Below are 21,980 nucleotides of genomic sequence, written 5' to 3' on the forward strand. Positions count from 1 at the left end.
GTCCATAAACTTTCATTTTGCTAGAGTTTTACATCAGAGACAGGAGTCTCTGATGTAAAACTCTAATTTTTTCCTATTTATATGCAACTTAAATATAAGACTATCCTAATATTATGAATTTAAGTATCCCGGAATCTGGGTTGGGCAACATCTCATGCCTGCTCTCCATGTGGTCTGATCCAAGGGTTGATATTGTTGTTACAAACAGGCAAGTCACTTCATATGCAGACAAGCAAAGTTTTCCTTGGTCTTCCATGCACCCTCATACCTGGGGTATCCATGTGTATGATTGAATTGATGCAGACGATGGCACTTTGTACATGGCCAACCTATCTGAGATATTGAGCACATAAGACATTCAAACCCTACCAATACCAATACCAAGCTTCTGATATAGAATGGCTAAAGGAATTCTTTCTTCTAGTTTGCTTCCACACATCCATCTAATCATGGCACGGTTATTATGCCACAGCTGTTGCAAATCAGAAGCGTTTGAGGTTTGTGTCTCGATACATATGCAAGATGGCAGCTAGAAAAGATAAAAATATAAAACGATAAAAAACAAATGATTGTTTTTTTTTCTTTTTATTTCAGTATTTCTTGTTTTCTTTTTAATTTTAATTTTTATAGTTGAAATGTTTGTGAAAATTTATTTTTAATGTGTGTGATTAATATGCAGTGTTTTAGAATGAAGACAAAAGTTTAAATGACATTATTTTAAGCAGAAAAATTCACTAAAAGTTTAAATCGTTGTTGAATCATACTTTTATGTATTTATTGTATCATGACTCCATATAATTATTATTGCATTAACTATGATTCTCTATAATTATTATATTATTACTTTCTATAATTAGTATATTATTTTCATTGTTATATTTTATTATTATATTAATTTCATTATTATATTCTATTATTTTATTATTTTCATTATATTTTGTTATTATGTTATATATATTCATCTAGTAAGTATACTTTTAAAAATATTTTATTTCTCTTTTATGATATTTATTGGAACAAGTTCAGTCAAAATTTGATAAGTTTAAGATTGAAATGTTTTTTGTTTTTTTTTTTGTTATTTTTTTTACACACGTTTTTTTTTTTTTATTGTGATGATATTCAACAATTATTCTTTTTTTATTTTGAGCCAAATTTATGAATTTATTAAAATATTTCAGATTTTTAAAAATTTTATGTCTGCTTTTAATTCCACTACTTATTTTGTTCCTTCTTTTTCATGTTTCTAATTAGATTGAATCTTGATCCTCTGGATTATGCTTTTCTTGAACACGTCTCAAAATAATATTTCAACATTTTCTGTCTTGTAACCTTTTCCTATTTGCTTCTTTTGTAAATGTTTATTGAGTTTTTAGTGACGCCCTTGGACATTATTTTCGGAATCAAAAATCTTCCAACCACTTCTCAATCTTTTTAGCATTTTCCTTTTTTTTTAAAGTTCAAATATTTCTTCATTTTCTAGTCAACTCTTAAAAACAAAACAAGATTCGCATCCAGATTAAATCAAATCATTTAACATTTTTTTTTTTTTTGCATAAACATAAACACGGTTCATCACGGTTTCTCTGAAAATCACTTGAAAAATTTCATTTGCACAAAGAAAATTGAGGATCAATTGCTTTATATATTTATTTTTTCTTTGGGAAAAAATCAATTTTATATTATCTGGATATTCCGACTACTGTTCTCAGCTTGAGTTTTATTCTCACAGAATTTCAGCAATTCCGACCTTCTTCAAATATACGAGGTGCCTTCAATAAGTTTCCAGACTTTTTTTGTATGGTAACTTTTATTGATAGTATATACATGAAACTCTAGTCCCCTTCGATGTAATCTCCTCTGGCTGCAATGCACTTGTTGTACAGTTCCAACAACTTCTGGAAGGCCCCATGGAAGTTTTCTTGTGTGAGCATGTCAATGATCCTTGTCACAGCCTCTTTCATCTCTTCAATTGTTTCATAACAACAGCCTCTAAGGTTTTCCTTGAGCTTAGGGAATAACCAAAAGTCATAGGAAGAAAAGTGTGAACTATAGGGAGGGGGAGGAACTGTCTTGATATCCATCTTGGTCAAATAGTCTGTGTCAAGGATGGAGTTGTGGACTGGTGCATTTGTGCAAATCTTTGCAGTTCCTCGCAAATAATTGTGTATACAGTTCCAATACTGACATCAAACTGTGCATTTATTGTCTCTGCAGACACACGACGGTCCTTATCCATGAAATTCTTTATTTGGCCAATCAACTGTTGTGTTCTGACTTCTTTACTTCTCCCACACACCTCACCATTCCTCATAGACTGCCTGCCTTTTTTGAATCTCTTATGCCACTCAAAAACTGATGGTCGATTCATGAAAAATGGTCCAAAAGCAGTCTGAAGCATTCCATACATTTCTGTGGCATTTCTTCCAAGTTTAAACAGTATTTTATTGTATATCGTTCTTCTAAAGTGTCCTCACGTCAAAATTGAATTTTTGAAATTCACCAGCTGAGACAACCAGGCTTTAGTCGGATGTATTCCAATTTCTGCTCTTGCTGTTCATTTGAACCTGAAATCATTAAAAAATTGATCAGTCATCTCATGAGATGTATAGCAATAAAATACTGAATTTTCTAGAATCTATGACAATTTTAAATGCCTGTAAAAAGCAAAAAGTCTGGAAACTTATTGAAGGCACCTCGTATCTTGTCAATTTCTGAAGTCTTTCTGTCAAACTCTGGAATCTGCATGGAATTTCAAATGCAAACTATTATTTAATCCATAGGAATAGCATGTTCTCATTCCATCAGCCATGAACATGTAGACATCTTAAGAATACAATTGTAAATTGCCTAAGATTTCTACCTGGTCATGGCTGACGAAATGAGAACAAACTGCCCTTTTGGATTGAATAAAAGGTTCCGTTTGAAATTTCCCGCAGAATCCCAAGTTCGACTAGATATACTAGAAGAAGGTTTGCAGTTACATTGGCTGAAATGTTGTGAAAATAGCACTCAATATTAGAACAGTAGTCTGAAGAATCCAAATAATAATTTGAAATTATCTTTGTCTCAAAAATTCAGAAATATAAGATCAATTTTATTTCATGCTTTTGTAATCTAGCAATTTGATCCGCTGGGCTTGGATTCATTAACGATCTGGTATTTAGCAAGTGACTTGACCCACAAAGGAATTCACCATTTTTCCAACAAGAATTCTGAGTCTCTTTTTGATCTTTATGTCTAATATATGTTTTCATGTCTACAAAGTCCAAAAAATGACACAGCTGCCAATGATTTCCAAAACATTTTTTCATGTGTAGAATTGCTAAAACATGCTACAAACTGCTTTCATCAACAGAGACATTGCATCAATTAAAAACCTTGTATATCCGAGCAGGACCTGTCCTTACATGGGGGGGGGGAGATAATTTCGAAGGAGAGAATCTCAGAAAAAAAACCTTGGTCCAAACCAAACTTCACCTCATAGTCGACCCCATAGAGATGAAAATCACAGGAATTAGCAAGAGACAGCATTAGGTTATGAGAACGAGTGGAGAGGGCTGAGAATGACAGGAAACCCCAAAATAGAGGGGGATGAAGGAGTCTAAGACCCTGCTTAAAGGTTTATGACATAGAGGGTTGGAAGGCAGAAGCTGATCCTGAGAGAAAGGTGTGGAATCTTCAGTATGGATTCTATATGCCCATCCCAGGCAGATACGGATTTATCTGCTGGACATGCAAAAAAAAAAAAAAAAAAAAAAAAAAAAATGAGAACTCACCTCAGATGTTTCGGCTGAACTGTACTAAATGTGGCTGGTTCAGACATAAGAGTAGGTAGTGTCGAGTAACAGGGAATCAGAGATTAGGAATTAAAAATGCTAAATTGGAGTATGCCACACAGATCCAAGAGAAAAGAACCAGGGAAATGTCAATGAGACACCCCGCCAAAAGAGAAAAATAGGGTGGCCCCAGTAAAAGCATGATCAATTTCAAGCTGGCCATGTGGTGGCAGAGGTCATTTCTCTGTCAACTGCCGGTTACGAAAGTGTTGGCATTGAGGGTGAGGGCGGAGGGTCGGTCACACTTCACAAAAATCGCCCATGCTATAGAAATGAGACAAAGTTCATATCTAATATTCCAAACAACTTTATTGAGTCATCTTTGTTAACTAGCGAATAAAAGGGAATGCAAGATGTTGGTAAATGAATATGTCCATGAGTATGTACGGACACGAAAGGTTACAAAGTTCAGGTGTTAGTAAATAAATGTCCTGGTAATACGGAAGAGTATATACATGAATGAGAGATGTTTTTACACAAAAGAAGAAGTCAAGCTGTGTTTATGTGTGTATGTTACATTATGTCTACGTGTTTGCTGCTATAAGAGCCATGTTGGATCTGTGGAGCTTCTTATTGAACACCAGGATCAGAAGGCTCGGAATAGCGGTGGGGGGGGGGATTTTGAGTTGAAAGCACAGATTCAAAATCATAATAGTGGTTGTCGCTGCTGCTGATGATGATTTTGTTGGCATTCGTTTCCATGATATCTTTCACTTAAGAATTCTATCTAGGAGAATATTGAATACTTACAGGAGGGTCTGCATTAAGGTTGTCAATGTGCTTAAGTGTTTCTGTTAAACAAACTGGATTCGAGCTTGGCACACCCAGGTTGTCAGTTGGCATCACTAATCACTGAACCACCGTCACTTCCCTGTCACTATTGCTGTTTGTAACATGATTGCTATAAAACTATATCTGATATTCCCCCCCCTACGTACACATGTACACACACTTTTGATGACACATAGTGCACTTGAGCACAGTACACAATGGTCTCATTACATAATCCTATGTTAGTCGTATTTACTCGTAACGAGAATAGAGTTGGCACAATGTGGGAATAAATCCACTCTTTCAAAATAGAACACTTTGGACAAAGTATGAAGAAATAACCTGAAAAAAAAGGCATATCAGATTACAGTGATTTATTTGGCTTCCATTTCATGAACTGTTGTCTCTGATAGCATCATAACTCTCTACATCCGGAGTTGTACAGCATCTGTGTCAGAAGCATCTTATGACTTTCTTGTAGTGGCTATCATCCTGGTCAGATTGGGCTAGTTTCCTTCTGAGCATGAGTTGTATCTTGAATCATCGCAATCCAGTTTCGACAATCCTGGGCCAGGGTGCAAGAAATGGCAAGTCGCTTCTAATTCCAATATTGGAAACAAACAATTTGTGGGTCTGATAATACTGCCAAGTCGTCCTTAATTGTTGTAGCCCAGGTCTTCAGTTGACTACTGACAGGTTTATGTCATCCAGGCAGAGAAGGGGGGGATTTTGTGAATGATCTCTCCCTCTGATCATCTTATGACAATGATTGCTCGACCTTCATCCAAACGTTCTCGCCCGACTGCAACACAATGACAGATTAATGATCTGATGAACTTGTTAAACCCAACAACTTGAAGAATTTGCTAAAAGCACTTCATAGCCTTGAGCCCCTGGAGGGACATTGGCCATCTACAACTTTGTAGATGCCTTTGTAGCAAGTTCTTTTTTTTGGGTAAAGGTGCTGGTCCCAGGCCCAACCTTCCCAGAAGGTACATACAGCACCTATCCTTCCCAAATGATCACCTATCTGGTACTGGCCAGGCTCAACGTTGCTCAACTTTGAGAACTGGTGTATCAACATGATTGTGCCGTACTCCTGAAAGCACAACGTAGAGGTTATCTTTACGATGAACTGGTTATGCTGGTATGGTCAGATAAAACGTTCATCTACCTTGATGAACCGTTGCAGAAGCATAGATGCCTTAAATTGCGAGAACGTTTTCTGGCCAAGGAAAACTTGAAAGTGAGTGATTAGACAAGATTGCACAGGGTGAAATCTGGAAACAGTTGATCCGCTAAAGAACTGGAGAGTGAGCTTGCTTAATATCCGAAAGCATACGACTTCTGAACAAGCGAAAAGTGATGTTATATGAATAAAAAAATAAGTTTGTCCATTTGTTCAGCTTCTTTGGGAGTTTCTATTTCTGGGTATCGTCCCAGTTCAACTTGCAAACAACAACATAGAATCTACAGAATATTTACATTATTAATACAAGATCAATACACAGACCAAATTCTATGCCGAGTTCAAACCCTATTTGATCTATTGAGTTCAGTTTAGGCTCTAATACTTACTATTGGTAAAATAACATGTGCTCGACTAATTGTATGCAATCAACTTCAGAACAACAATTGTCTACACAACCTCAGCCTATCTCCTTATCTCTCCGTTTGCTCTGTTCTTTGCCCTCTTTCTTTGCCTTTCTTGTCTACTGTTTCTCCTCTCTCTACTGGTCTCTCAGACTTCCCTTCTCTCTCTTTGCTTCTCCCTCCGACCGTCCTCTCTCTACCTCTCTCTTTGCTTGCTCCCCTCTTTCTCTACTTATCTCTCCTTCTACATTTCTTTCCTTCGACCTCCCCATGTTTTTGTTTTTCTGGTAACTGATGCAATATAATAAAAAGAAAAGTAGATCTGACGCGCTGACCTGCTTTCTGTAAGAACAAAGAAAATAATTTTCTTTACCATAACCTGTTTGGAGTCATACTGACTAGAATGAAGTAGGTTTTGTAAATGTATGTTATGTAGTTTTTGTTTTTTATTGAGAAGGACACACACACACGCATTCAGAGAATTTCTATAATAGATAACTATAAAATTTATTTGCATTATTTGGACTACTGTTATCTTCAGTGTCATTTTCACAACGTTTCGGTCGATGTAACCTCCGACCTTCTTCATGTGAATCTTGTTCAAACTCGGGAATGTTTTTGTCAAACTCAGAAATTTTGGACGGGGCAATCAATTACTAGGTAGATTTAGTATAGAATTTAACACAATATGGGAACTATTAATTATAAATAATAGATAATATATACACTGCACAATAAATAAACTAATATATATATATATATATATATATATATTAGTAATAATAATTAGTAATAAATAGTGATATTTACAAGTAGAAATAAAAATAGGTTTAAGGCTCCCAAAATTCGTACTAGAACTGTCCGCAAGGACTCGTGGTGCAGTGGTTAGACTACTTGGAGACATCAATTGTGAAATTGATATTCTCCTGAGTGTTGAATTCTCAGTGTGGGTGATCAAAAAATACAATTGCAAATTACTTAGGACCCCTATCCAGTTATGGCTGACGGAATGAGAGCCTGTTACCCCCATGAAGTAAATAAAGGGTTCCACTCAAAATTCTGTCCAAATTCCTGAGTTTGACAGAAACATTCCCGAGTTCAACAAGATGCACCTTAAGAAGTATCATTAACCAAAATGCTGTGAAAATAACACTCATGATGAGAACAATAGTCCGATGAATCCAAATAATGCGAATAACCAATCCTCATCTCAAAACTTCAGAATTATAAAATTATTTTGCTGTTGTTGTATGATATTGGAAAATTGAGAAATACACTCATTACTCAATCTCTAAACAGTTCACACTTTTAATGCAAATAGAATAAAAAAAAAGTCAGCAAGTTTTTACATTGTATTTTGTTGCCGGCTTCTTTTTTGTATCTTTCTATTTTTTTTCCTTGGAACGTTCATTCTGTTGGATTTTGACACCTTTCTACTTCCCTCACATCTCCAGAGAAAAAGAAACCCTTCTCCCTCGCAAGGACACTGAAGAAGCGGTTTGGTCGCTCTCGGCCCAAATTGCGATCCCAAAGTGCAGACCGAGCTCACTCTCTGAAATCCGAGGGAGGAGGCAGCGCATCATACCTGTCACCACCCGAATCTGATGCAAAACCCTTGTCCAAATCCACAGGTGCTCCTCCTTTTTTTTTTTTTTTTTTTTTCCTATTTACCAGCATCTTGACTGCATGATCGCCTTTCAATTTGTTTCTCTTTTCTACATTAGATAAGGTAGCAAAAAAACGTTGGTGATTTGTGTTCTTTACATAATCAGTTTTGCACATTTGTTTTCCAGGCAAAAAAAAAAAAAAAAAAAAATGATACGAAGGGAGATAATACCCGTTTGATACATCTCCAAACTAATGAAATTCAATTTTTTTTCTTTTTTTAACTTTATATTGAAATTTACTGTTTATATTTAATAATAATAATTTAGGTGCTTGTACAGTATATTGATATTTCAAAAATGGATTTTAGGTAAAAACACTATTACATACTTACGCACCATGTCAGAATTAGTAAAACTAAAAAAAAGAAGAATAGTCGAGTAGAAGATCTGGTATAACTATATTTTTACAAAAAAAAAAGAAAAAAAGCAAACAAAAAACCCCAGATATTAGCGATTCGGCATTTTCTATTTTGAAATGATAGATTACAATTATTTTGTCAAAATCATAAGTTGCTGTTACCTCCTCTAGATTTTAAGAAGTCTTCAACATTATCAAATGCAATACAATAAATCTCTATAATTCGATAATTTTTTTTTTACTTATAATTTTTTTACTCAATCATTTTTTTTTTTTTTTTTTTTTTTTTAGAATTTTTACAAATTTCGACATAATATGTAATAGTGTTTTTATTTAAAATCCCATTATACTGGATAATCATAATAATTTACATTGAAACAACTACTTGTACCTATCTAGGATGCAGTGATGGCAAAGTCATTATAGTTTATTTTTATTTGTTTGCACATTTTTTTAAACTTATACAGAAAAGAAACAAGATTTTAGTTGTAAAGGAAACAATTCTTTTTATATTATTCAGTTAAAAATATTATTTATTCCTCTTGCATATTTTGCATAGGGGGTCGTACTACCTGTCAGGGTTCCATCTAGGAGTTAAATATAATGACACTAAACACTCTTGGAAACCCTTAGGCAAGGTGTTAAATTCTACCCCACACACCACCTAAGAATCCATGTTTCCCAACCATTTCTACAATTTTTGTACAAGCTTTATTTTTCAACCATATTAATTGCTTCCAGACCTGTCATTGGTATGACATAAAATTGCATCAGGTGGCAAGGTGGGAAGTTTGAGGAGTGTGGAGTCCCGATCACCAAATTATTACTATTACTACTACTCCAAGGTTGGTAATGTGCAGTCATGGTGGCCTAGAAAGAAAATGGCCACTGAGTTTGAGTTTTATGTAAAAACTAAAACTGACAGAAACTAAAACGAAATAAAAAGTGAATGTGTTGTGTGATTATTATATAAAAAAAACTATTTTGTTTTATTTAAAAAATAAATTTTATTTTATTAAAAAAAATTTTACAAATTTTTTAAAAACTATTTTATTCAAAAAGAAAATTTGTTATCTTTATAATTTATTTTTTAATACATATTATCCATAAAATATAAAGCAATCACACTCATCCAAAATCTAAAACTGAAACTTCACAGAAAGCAATAAGCAACGGCCCTTAGAATGCATCCAACAAATCTTATAAATGATGTTTGTATGGGAATTATTTCATGCAGACTGAAGAAATAATAATAATATTCCAACTTGTCATCAATCTGTTCAGACAATTTCGAAATTATTCAGTGGATTGCTAACCGTAAATTAATATCCAATTCATGAAGGTGTGAAATCTGTAATTTACTATGCACATTGAACCGTTATTCACAATCAATTGATGGTTGGAGACGGAAATGTTCAAAATGTGGATTTCATCATTGTATATGAAAAAAAAAACCCTCTTTTTGTGAGTGAAACAAACTATCCTTACAAACAATTATTTTTCTAATTTATATTTTTAAAGAGATAAGTTCCACAAATATCAACTATTTACAAGACACTTTCCTCTCTTTTCCTTCCCCCAAATAAACGTTTTTTTTTTTCCTTAAAATTTCATTTTTATCTGTATTGCGTTTCTTTCTTCTTGCTAGCATCACAATATCTTTATTGCCACTTATAATTTTAAAAAATCCTAATAATAAATTAGTGCAAAATTTTATATTTTCAAACGCAATAACTAAAACACACGATAACTGTAAAAAACAAAAAAATACTGCTTTTTATTTAAAAATGAACACGAGAAAAAAAAATCAGAGCAAGACTTATTAATCACAAAGAACTAAAATTTCTTTAAATTCATAACAAGACGGGAAATCATCAACAAATGGTATGGCTTCGGTGAGTAAATTTAGTCTCAGTAATAGAATTGAAAGCATTCTAAAGAAAACTATTGAAACTATTTTTCTAGTTGATCATTTTCCATAATTTTTGGATCTTTTACTAATTTCGACATAACATTTAATTACATTACAGCGTTTTTACTTAAAATGCATTCATTTGAAATCCCATAATATTGCTCCAGCACCATAATTTACATTGAAACAACTAGTTATACCTACTAGTATTCCAGTATTTTTACCAATTCCGATACAATTACTGATTCCGATACAATTACCGATTCCGATTCTTTCTAAACCTCTACATATTTAACTATAAAGTTGTTATTTTTCATGATTACCGTAAAAACATGTGCACATATTTTCTTAAACGTAAGGATACATTGTGAAGGGTGATCTGTCGATTTTAGTTTTACTAATACGTTACAATCAACAGATATCCAGTATTCTAGTATTATTATCAGCGGTAGAATATTTTTCTTTAAATAAAATCAAATAAAAAAAAAACAATTAAAAGAATCGTTGTTGGCATCGGAAAATAGGCACAAATTTTTCTGATTCCAATACCTCCCAAATTTTCCGATTTTTTTCGATTTCTGATTCCGATTCTGGTTAATCAATCCAACACTAATACCTACCCAGCATTACCCAGGATGCGACGAGGGCAAAGCCATTTTAATTTTTAATTTTTATTTGTTTGCACATTTTCCAAACTTATACAGAAAAAGAAATAAAATGTTATTTGCAAGGGAGATAATTAACTTTATATCATTCAATAAAAAAATATGACACTGAGCAAAGAACAAACAGCTCTTTAAACTCATAACAAGGCGGTAAATCATGGGCAAACAAAACAGCTTTGGCAAGTAAATTTAGTTTCGGTATTAGAATGAAAATAATCAGGAGTCTAAAGAAAATGTATTCAGGATGTTTTTCCCGTGATTACTTGGGATTGAGTTAAAAGATATTATTTAACTAAAATGAATTTTGCACAAACAAATCATCCGACTGAAATGTTACCCTATCTTGTATCAACTGCCTTCTCTAATCGTCCTTATAACTTTTTTTCCCATCATTTTTCTATCAAGGCATGCAGACATTTTTGTTTTGTTTTTTTTTGTTTTTTTGCTCGGATGCATCAAATCCCCCCCTCCTCTTTTTGCCGGTTTTGATTGCTTGATTTCTGTGTGTGTGTGTGTTTTTTTTTATTGATGCTCAATTTTGTTCCAGCAGCATGAAATGATAAGTTGTTCATCATGATTATCATCAATATTAGCAGCATCACAGTCATCATCATCATCATCATCATCATGTATTTTTATGCAGTTATTCCTGCTTCTATACACGTTATGCCCTGATCAGAATTTTTTGATCATTTATTTCACCCTTTGTGATTTCTCGATTCAATTTGATTTTTTTTCTTTTTTTTACTAATGAGTCATTATTTACCAAAGTGTTGTAGCCAGTGTAAGTTTTGAATCGCTCGTCACCAGCGTTCTAACCTTGCAAGCCAGTAATTACCAAGACAAAATGGTGGTCTTATTCATGCCATAGTCAAGCCCCAATAATCACTAAAAAATAATAATTAAAAATGGTAGATCATTACATTTTTACTAGATTGGTGACATTTATTGGATGTGTTTATATTAGTATTATGTTTAATTTTCGATTTTTAAGGGGTTATCGATTTTTGCATGAGATCATCATTTTGTCTTTTTGTTCTAACTCGACCGGCTTTACACTACCGTTATTTTTTATTAAAAAACAATTAAAAGTAATTAAAACAACAAAAAAAATCTTATCCCGGTAGGTGGCAGAGTAAGTTATGTTGCCTTTGGTAACATTATTTGTTGTGCATTTATTTTGTTCATCTCTTTTTGCTTTGTTAGCAATTCTGAAATCACCAACCATCCTTTTTCTTTATCTCAATCCTGTGGCTCTTAGATTTATTTTTAAAAAAAAATCGCCTAAAATTGTTATAATTGGTTAATTAATATTAATTTTTACTTTTTAATGGCGATCTGGTCATGTAAGATGCGTTTTTTGGATGTAGTTGTAATTAATAGTTCTAGGAACACCCCACTTCCTTTCCTCTTCAAACATTGCTTTCTAGAAGCAAAAGAAAGGAAGGAATGAAAAAAAAAAAAATTTTTTTAAATGATGCTTAAGATAAGAAGAGAAAGGAAAACAGTAGCTTAACATGCTAGTAACATCTTTTTTTTTTTTTTTTTCGCTTTCTCTAAACATGCTACAATTCTTATTGGTTTTGAATTTTTCATTTTAAGATGAAAGTTAGTTTATGTGGTTTTATTAAATTCATTTTAATTTCGTGTTGGTGTGATTCTCTTATGATGCAAGGATGTTATAATCGAAGAGTGGGGGGAGTATAAATATTTCATTTTGATCATGAGGTGAAGATTCATACCATCTTTTATTTATTTATTGCCTTGTTCATGTTCAGCTGTGTTGATGTGCATTCAACTATTCCGTTTCTGAAACAGTTATGTTAGTATCTCATCTGAAAACTCAATTTTCTCTTTAGAAGTGGTTTGAAAACTCACTCTTTTGTGTAGCATTTAGTTGTAAGGGAGATAATTCACTACGCGTAGTTGGTATCAGTTGAAGAAAAAACAAAAAACTTTCTTGGAAATCTCTTTCTCTTATTCAAATCGTGTTGCTTCCAGACTTGAAAGTATCGCGTGCTATAATGTTATGATAGGTTAAACAACATTATTTTAACTTTCTAAATGCAGTCTGGTCACGTGACCTGATTTTGAGGACGTAGTTGTAAACAATAGTTGTAAGCACATCCCATTTCACTTTTTTCCTCCAAACATTGCTTTCTAGAAAAAAAAAGAAAAGGGAAGAAAATAAACGGAAAAAAGATGAAAGTCTAGATTAAAGTAGTCTCTGTCTATTGCTAAAGGTTTTATGACCATGGTTTTATTTTAAAAAGTGAGTGCAAAGTTAGTAGTAGCTTGACATGCCAGTAACATATCTTTTTTTCTTGTCACCTTGCCGAAACAATTGTAACTATGATTTTTTTTGTTCATTTTTCAGATGAGATTCGATTAATGTCGTTTTATTAAATTCATTTTAATTGCTAATAAAATGTTTGTAGTTTTGACACTGCATTTTACTAACCTTTTAGGCACAAGTGCATAAATACCCAGACAAATATCGTCCTGCTTTGAAAGTGGTCCACACTAAACGGTGTAATCTATACTAAAGAATGGAAAAACTAATTTTTAACATTCGTATTATTATTCATCGGACTAATGTTCTCATCTTGACACAACGTTTCAGTCATTGTAACCACCGACCTTCTTCAGGTGTATCTTGTCGAACTCGGAAATGTTTCTGTCGAACTCAGGAATTTGGACAGAATTTCAAGCGGAACCCTTTATTTACGTCACGGGAATAGCGTGCTCTTGTTCTGTCAGCCATGACTGGATAAAGGGTCTAAGTAATTTGCAAATGTATTTTTTTTTGGTCGCCCACACTGAGGATTGAACCGTCAACCTTCAGGTGAATATTACTTTTACAATTGTTTTTTCCCAGTACTTTAACCACTGCGCCATGGGTCCAAATTCCCGAGTTTGACAGAAATATTCCCGAGTTCGACAAGATGCACCTGAAGAAGGTCGGAGATTACACTGACCAAAACGTTGTGAAAATCATGCTCAAGATGAGAACAGTAGTCCGATGAATACAAATAACCAATCCTTATCTTAAAAATTCAGAAACGTCATGATTTTTTAACAATATCATTTATTGGATCTGTGTTTATTATAAAGTTTAATATTTTTTAGACAAATGCACAGTTTCTTTTCCATGAGATATATTTTATGTTATTTATTTTACATAAAAAATTCATATTTTTGGGAAATATTAAGTTAACATTCATTCATTTTCTTTCCTATTTATTTAATTTATTTCAATTTATTATATTTATGAAAAATGTTCACTTTCAGTATTAATTATTTCTGTAAATAAACATATTCAACTTTTAAAATAATATATTTATTTTTAAAACATCTATAAATAAACATATTTAATTTTTAAAATATTATATTATAAAAAATTTTCTGTAAATTAACATGTTTAATTTTTTAAATATTATATTTAAAACAAAAATTATTTTGAAAATAAAAATTTAATTTTACAAGTATGTTCATAAAAAATTCTGTAAATAAACATATTTAATTTTTAAAATATCATTTTTTGTAAAAAGTTTCTGCAACTATACATGTGTAATTTTTTAAATATTTTATTCAAAAAAATTTTTTCTGTAAATAAACATTTAATTTTTAAAATATTATATTTATAAAAAGTTTCTGTAAATAAACATGTTTAATTTTTAAAATATTATATTTATAAAAAAGTTTCTGTAAATAAACATATTTAATTTTGAAAATATTATATTTATATAAAAGTTTCTGTAAATAAACATGTTTGATTTTTAAAATATTATATTTAAAACAAAAATTCTTTTGAAAATGAACATTTAATTTATTTTAAAAGTATATTCATAAAAAATTCTGTAAATAAACATATTTAATTTTTCAAGTATTATATCTGTAAAAAGTTTCGGTAAATAAACATGTTTAATTTTTAATATTTTATTTATAATTTTTTTTTCTGTAAATGAACATATTTAATTTTTGAAATATAGTTTTAAAAAGTTTCTATAAATAAACATGTTTAAATTTTAAAATATTATATGTATAACAAAAATGTGTCTGTAAATAAACAAATTTATTTTTTTAAATATAATATTTATAAAAGAATTTATGTAATAAACATTATATTTATAAAAACGTTTCTGTACATAAACAGATATACTTGTTAAAATATTATATATATAACAAAAATGTTTCTGTAGACAAACATTTAACTATAAAAATATATTTATGACGAAAAAGTTTTTGTAAATAAACATATTTAATTCGTTTTAAAAATATATTTATAACGAAAAAGTTTCTGTAAATAAACATATTTAATTCGTTTTAAAAATATATTTATAACGAAAAAGTTTCTGTAAATAAACATATTTAATTCATTTTAAAAATATATTTATAACGAAAAAGTTTCTGTAAATAAACATATTTAATTCATTTTAAAAATATATTTATAACGAAAAAGTTTCTGTAAATAAACATATTTAATTCATTTTAAAAATATATTTATAACGAAAAAGTTCCTGTAAATAAACATATTTAATTCGTTTTAAAAATATATTTATAACGAAAAAGTTTCTGTAAATAAACATATTACAAGGAAAATAATGAGTTTTCAGATATTTTATGTGCTGACTTATATATTCGTCGGAGTCTTCAGATTAAACTACGCCGTTTAGTGTGAGCCACTTTTAAAGCAGGAAGTCGTTTGTCTGTGTAAATAAATATGAGTTTGTACTGCACTTTCATTGTAAAATGTTTACAAAATTTACTGTGTGTCGGGACTTTAGAAGCAAAAACATAAATCTGTGAATGTTAACTTTTAACAGAAAAGAATATTTTTCCAAGTAAGCATGTAAAAACTTTATATTTTGATAAATTTTTTAAAAAGATTTTAACAGTTTTTTTTTCTTCATAGCATGTACATTTTATTTATTTATTTATTTTTTTTTTGCATATTTTACAAAAAAAAAAAAAATTTTTTTATTGAACTTTGAACTGTTGTGTTATTGTCTTTACATAAACTCCTTTTTTTTCTGTTGTATATTGTTGCTGGGCTTAAAAGGATTTTGTGACATATTTTCTATTGGACGCAGACACCATAACATTATTGTATTACCTTTATTCAAACTGAAACATACTTATTTAACTAATCTGATTTATGTAGTACCAGAATATATTTGGTTATGGGGGTGTATCTTCAAAACCCTGGTGGAGTTTGATATATTTCTATTCTATGCAGACAATAATATTGTACCATTGTACCATCTTTGGACAAAACAGATACTACACCATGAAATATTTATTTGCAGGAAATATGAAAATTTACATTCAAAACAAATTAGGTAGAAGGCAATCAAAAGTTTTGAGGAGGAGGTGGTTGTTGGTCATCCTTTGTCTAAAGAAATAAAATTGTCTATCCTACTCTTAACCAGATTCATCTCAGTCACCACAATACCACATTTACACTAGGGATCGTCCCACTTAAGAGAACCCAGTATTTGTTGGAATTTTTTTTATTTTTCAAAATTATATTTGTGTACAAAAATTAGTTGGAATCGCAGGGTTAGCAGGGAAAAAGGTTTTGGTCGCAGCCCGAAGATTAAGACATTGTATTTTAGTTCTGTGCTGGACACAAAAGCAACATCAGATTTTATTTATCATTCTACCATGGCGGGAAGATGTGAACTAACTCCTTCTCAAACGGAGAAGGAAAAACTTGAGAGGATGGCCACCCTAGAACTGCACAGGGCATAAGAAGGGTGCCAGTCAACAGAATAAAAAACATTTCAAGAATGCTGTAGATTCTTTTGGCTTTTAGGTCCAAGGGAAATAATCATTTTTTGCATTACATTTTCAGGATATGCTCAGGCAATTTCATGTATGTTATCAACCTCTATCTACTTTTTTTTAAAAAGATGAGATCGCCTGCTTGTTGACAATGCAATGCAGAAGTGGCAAATTTTAAAATTTTACCTAATTTTGCTGTTATCTTATTTATCAGCATCATTCGTTTTGTATGGATCACATGATTATTATTGGCATTCGTTTCTCCAATATCTTTCTAGTTAGAAATTCTTTCTTAAAAGGCATTGGTTACTTACGAGAATGACCACGTGAAGATTGCCAACATGAAAGCGTTTCTGTTGAACGAACATGATTCGAACTTGGCACACCCAAGTTGTCAACAACTTAGCCATCGTCACCTTGCTGATGATGTGTTAAACATAGAATTAAAAATACAGTTTCAAGGACATGTGTGGGTTTAATGAAAGTGTTTCTGTAGAACCAACCGGATTCCAACTTGACACACCTAGGTTATCAATTAGTGTTGTTAACCACTTCTCCAACTCTCTGGTGATGGTAATGAGTTAAACGTAGAATTAAAACGCACTTTCTTGACCTTCAAGCTAGGATCAAAGTATCCTCTCCAAGATTTGTATTGTTATTCAAAAATGTTGATAGAAAATTTATATGGAGCCGCTTTTAACAGTAACAACATATATTTAACGACGTCAAAAAGTTTGATTTATAAACAAACTAGCCTGGGTGCCCGGCGTTGTCCAGAGGTGTGTGTTGCGCAAAAAAAAAAAAAAAAAAAAAAAAAAACACGGTAGCAGGCAGGCAACTCGTACCGCGAAAAAGGAAAAGAGCGTAAAACAAAAACAAAAAAAAAGTGACGTCTTTGCCATTGCATTCATCGCCAAACTGGAAGTGGCGAAGATTTAAATTAAGGCTAGTCAATCGAAAAGATGGAATGAAAAAAGCGACCCTTCCTTGTAGAAAAGTGTTCAGTTGAGGGTGAAGGAATTAATGTTTTAAGCAAATTTTTCGATATTTGTCGTCTGAAGGGTCGAGCTTCTAAACGATACCTGAAAATCTGTTGCCTCGTCGAAAGTTTTAGGCATACATGCATACATACATTTAAACTGACAAGTGTGATTTATATAGTAGATAAATGTTTTTTTTTGTTTTCGTTTTTACATATCTGCATTGAATTAACTTCTTAAACTTTTAACCTTTTCAGTTTTAACTTAAACAATGCGTTTATCACAGAAAAAAGATGCTTGTTAAAATAGAGTCGGCAGATGGATGTTTTAAAAATGTCGTTTTAAGCAAAAACAATATCACGTACTTAACTGTCATATCGAAAATAGTAGTGTATCCAAAAATTAAGAAAATTTATCGAGTAAAACAATTGCTATTGTGTTTTTAGTAAAAAAAACAAAACAAAACAAAAAAAGTTTATCGCTATAGAAAACAAATATTGCATTCCAGAAACAAGTAATCTAAAATATTCGTTCCGAGTTATGTCCTCTGTGTGTGAATTCTTCATCATCTACTTTATAACATCTAAGAAAAATGCATTTTTACCCAATTTTCTGTAAAAATTACTTTTAACTATAAATAACTTTCGACTCCACCAATTTTCGTAATTTTTGGATATATTACTATTTTCAGCATGACAATTAAGTGCGTAATATTGCTTTTGCTTAAAACGACATATTTAACAAAAAAAAAATCGATCTGTTGACTGTATCTCAACAAACACTAAACAACCCCTTCCTATACATATATTTTTTACAAAGTGACTTGTGTGTGTGTGTGTGTGTGTGTGTGTGTGTGTGTGTGAATGAAAGTTTAAATGAAGAATTGTCTTCTAAAAAATAAAATCATTAATTAATGGACATTTTTTTCATTTTATTCATTTAAAATCAACGAGAATGGAAAATAAAATTTGGGCACTTCTACACTATTGGAACGAAATTTCAGAAATCGTAATACTGAATTTCACATGAAAACAATGGTATCTACGTATTCCTCGTATTTTTAAGATGATTATATCCAAAAGTTACGAAAATCAATAAGGTAGAAAATTATTTATTAAAGAAAATAAAAAATAGAATTTGATGAAAACGATCGTAAGTAAGTCACAGGAGAGTTCAAAAGGGAGGTAATTTTCCGTTTTATGAAAACAAGATGGCGGCAATTTTTCACCTGCTAACACGATTAAAGTTGTTTTGTTTCAGTAATATTCAGGTAATTTCGACTGCATAATTTGGAAACTAACATCGTAATTTATTAGAATTGACAAAAAAATCAGTTTAAACCATTGTTTTTTTTTTAATCTGAAAACTCCATTTATCGACTACAAAATTTCGTCACAATTCTGTAGAAGCGCCAAAAATTGTGTTCTTAAAAATTAATTCGGCATTTCTGCATGTCAGTGACATATTAGTAACAAAGACGAGTTATCCACCCCTGTTCTTCGAAAGAGAACTGACATCTAGCGGCCATTATGTGAACCTCAAATAACTCAAAAAATATATAATAACAAAATAAATAATACAAAAATATATGAAAATCAAAACATTTATTGAATAAAAGATGGATCAAAATATAATTTTAATAATTTCTTTTCAATGAATGATTCATAACTGAAAATAAAATATGATAAAAACACGAAACGTTTACAGATTGTTTTTAGAATTTTTTTTTGTTTTTTTTTATGGTAAGATTGTATAAAAATGTAGCAAAATATAATTTTAGTTTGCACGCACATTTAGAAAAGGAAGAGGTATCAACCCCTCTTCTTTGGCTGACAAGTGACATCTGTTGCTGGTTCTTGAAACTAAAATACACACATTCGCCTCATGTCACTGACGTGCAGAAGTGCCATTCTAATTAATGTAAATAAATAAAAAAAAAACTGACTTTGTATTCCAAACCATTTTTCAATTGCATAGGTTTTAGTGTCTCACAAATTTACCTTTGAAATGGTTACCATTCTAATGCATTAGCACCTAAATAATTATTAAAAAAGAGAAAAAAAATTTCTATTAACCACCTGTTTTTTATCTTCATGAAATTAATAGCATCTTCCGTATGTTCTCTTGTTTCAGAGGACATCAATGGAATCACTGTTGAGGTGCCACCAATCAAGAAGTCGTCTTCCTTGGGTGGAAGTCTGAAGAAACTGTTCCGGAGGGGACGCAAGAGAAACAGAGATGTTGGGGAGACATCTCGTGAGAGTTCACTATCTCGATCATCGATGCGCTATCCGGCATCATCACGGGAGGGTTCTATAGATTCAAGGCGCATACCCCAGACACTCGCACCCATCTCATAAACACCAAATTATTTTAAAAACTAATATAAAGGCAGCATTTTTTTTCATAAACTGACCCATCAAATATGCCACCCATGGGTTCATTAATAAAATCGCAATTCAACTATATTTGGTACAAATAAACGTCAGTCTATTTCTGACTTGTCCACTAGGTTTGTCATGAATGACCAGCAGTCGTTGTATAATTGGTGTTTAATCATGAACACCCTTGGATACGACATGCCAAATTTTCTGTAATTCTGACACATATCTCTCTTGGCACTGCCCTGATTTTCGCTTTGATTGCCATCTTCAGTCCAGGAATTGACTAGGGGTTGTTTTGAAAGAGAGTAACTTTGACATGACCTCACAGATTTTTTTTTTTTATCTCTGCGGTTATGGCTCAATGAGTGGGAAGCCGAGTCAGAAATGAGACGATCACCAGTGTCCCTAAGTATCATGGAACTGTTGGAAATTCATAAATGAAATTTGGTGGAAAAGCCAGGCATAGATTGAAGCTTTATTTCTATCAAATATGCTTAGATTGCAGAAAAAGATTGTGGATTTTTTTAACGATTTTATGGGTGACATTTTTTTGGTGGGTCACCCTGTCATGCTGTCATTCATCAATAATTCTCATTGGTCCAGTCGGGCATAATTTCTTTTCTTTTTTGTTTAATTAATCAGTATTTTTGGCCATCATAATGCAACAACAATCATAATATTATAACTTATTGTCCCTTCTGCTATGATTACTATCTAGCACAATTGATAATTAAAATAATAAAAAAAAGAATTTGCTTAACAATGAGATATTGTTGTGGATAGGATATATGTGTGCATAAAAACTTTACTGTGCTAATAGAGACAGTCATAAACTCCTATTCTCTACCTCCTGATTTGTTTCTATGCATATAAACCAAAGCTATCCCTATAAAAGACTAGATGATCATGCAGCCTAAGATAACTGATATAACAGCTAAAAGCAGACAGGAAAAAAAAAATCCCCTGTGAGATTAGTTTGATGTTTTTTTTATGTATTTTACATACGAAATACTAGCAAACTACAATGAGCTAATTAATAAATTTGACAAGTATTGACAAATTCTTATAAATAAAATGGCAGGTAACCTTGAATAGACAAAGGTAAATATATAATTTAACACAAAAAATTTTAATTATTATTTTGAATGTGGGATTATATTTCTTTAGAAAATGTATACTTAATCATCGCCATGTTACAATTTTTTTTTTTCTTGAATGACATTTTTTAAGGATAATAACAGTGAACTGTTATCAGCTGAAAAGATCTCTGCTGACCGATTGTAAAACGTGCTTCCAGTCAGAAACTCCAAATGTTAGATCTCTAGGCCTTTTATAAGGATGGCCTTGATATAGACCCTTATCAGCGTTACTTCATTTCCCCACTTCATCTTTAAGACAGTTATTCTAATTTTGCGCTATTTTTCCGACATGCTTAATAAAGTTGTTACTATTTCCCTCCATAAAAAAACAAAGGCAAAACCCAAGCCATACTATTGGATTCAGAAAAATATTCTACAATATTGGTTAAACACACAAAAAAAAAAAAAGAAAAAAAAATATTGAAAAATATTCGGACCAAATCCGAGAATAAAAAAAAAATAGAAAAAAATATGTTTCTATCTTCCAGAAACATAAAAATTAAAAATATATTATTTAAATGCAAAAAAATAAAAAATAAAAATAAAAAAAATTAAAAAAAAACAAACAAAAGATACAAAGTTTCAATAAAAACCAGAATCTCATTCGCCATTAAACGAAAATTAAAATCAAAAGTGAATGTAATAGTTGTTACAAAATGTTGACCCCGGTTGCTGTAAACAAAATTTATGCTTATCCATTTTTTAAAAAAAAATTCCTTTAGAAGTGGATCTTCAAGAATATCATATTCGTTTGCAAAACTTGACAAATAACTTTGAATTTCTCCTGCAGAGACCAATAATAGTTGCTTTTGATTTCGTTTTTCTTCTTCAATATTCTATCATCATTTTAACTTACTGCTGAATTTCCCAGGGTCAACAGATGGACTT

The 21,980-nt window shown here is 31.4% G+C and overlaps 1 protein-coding gene across 46 annotated transcripts in view; it reads left to right on the forward strand.

The window, feature by feature from the left end:
* The window catches only part of LOC145277904 (phospholipid transfer protein C2CD2L-like), a 653,079-nt gene extending 631,481 nt beyond the window's left edge, over nucleotides 1-21,598 (forward strand). For 34 of the 46 annotated variants that reach the window (XM_080129935.1, XM_080129917.1, XM_080129946.1 and 31 more), the window contains 2 exons: nucleotides 7,655-7,831; nucleotides 19,703-21,598. In XM_080129935.1, coding sequence (XP_079986061.1) covers nucleotides 7,655-7,831; nucleotides 19,703-19,929 — 404 coding nt within the window. In that variant the 3' untranslated portion in view covers nucleotides 19,930-21,598. The remainder of the gene's footprint in view (nucleotides 1-7,654; nucleotides 7,832-19,702) is intronic. The other 12 variants (XM_080129953.1, XM_080129945.1, XM_080129950.1 and 9 more) reach the window with 1 other exon arrangement.
* Nucleotides 21,599-21,980: the final 382 nt, after the last annotated feature.

The sequence above is a fragment of the Euprymna scolopes genome, chromosome 6 (genome assembly GCF_053919585.1).
Source record: "Euprymna scolopes isolate OS-2025 chromosome 6, ASM5391958v1, whole genome shotgun sequence".
Classification (NCBI taxonomy): Eukaryota; Metazoa; Mollusca; class Cephalopoda; order Sepiida; family Sepiolidae; genus Euprymna; species Euprymna scolopes.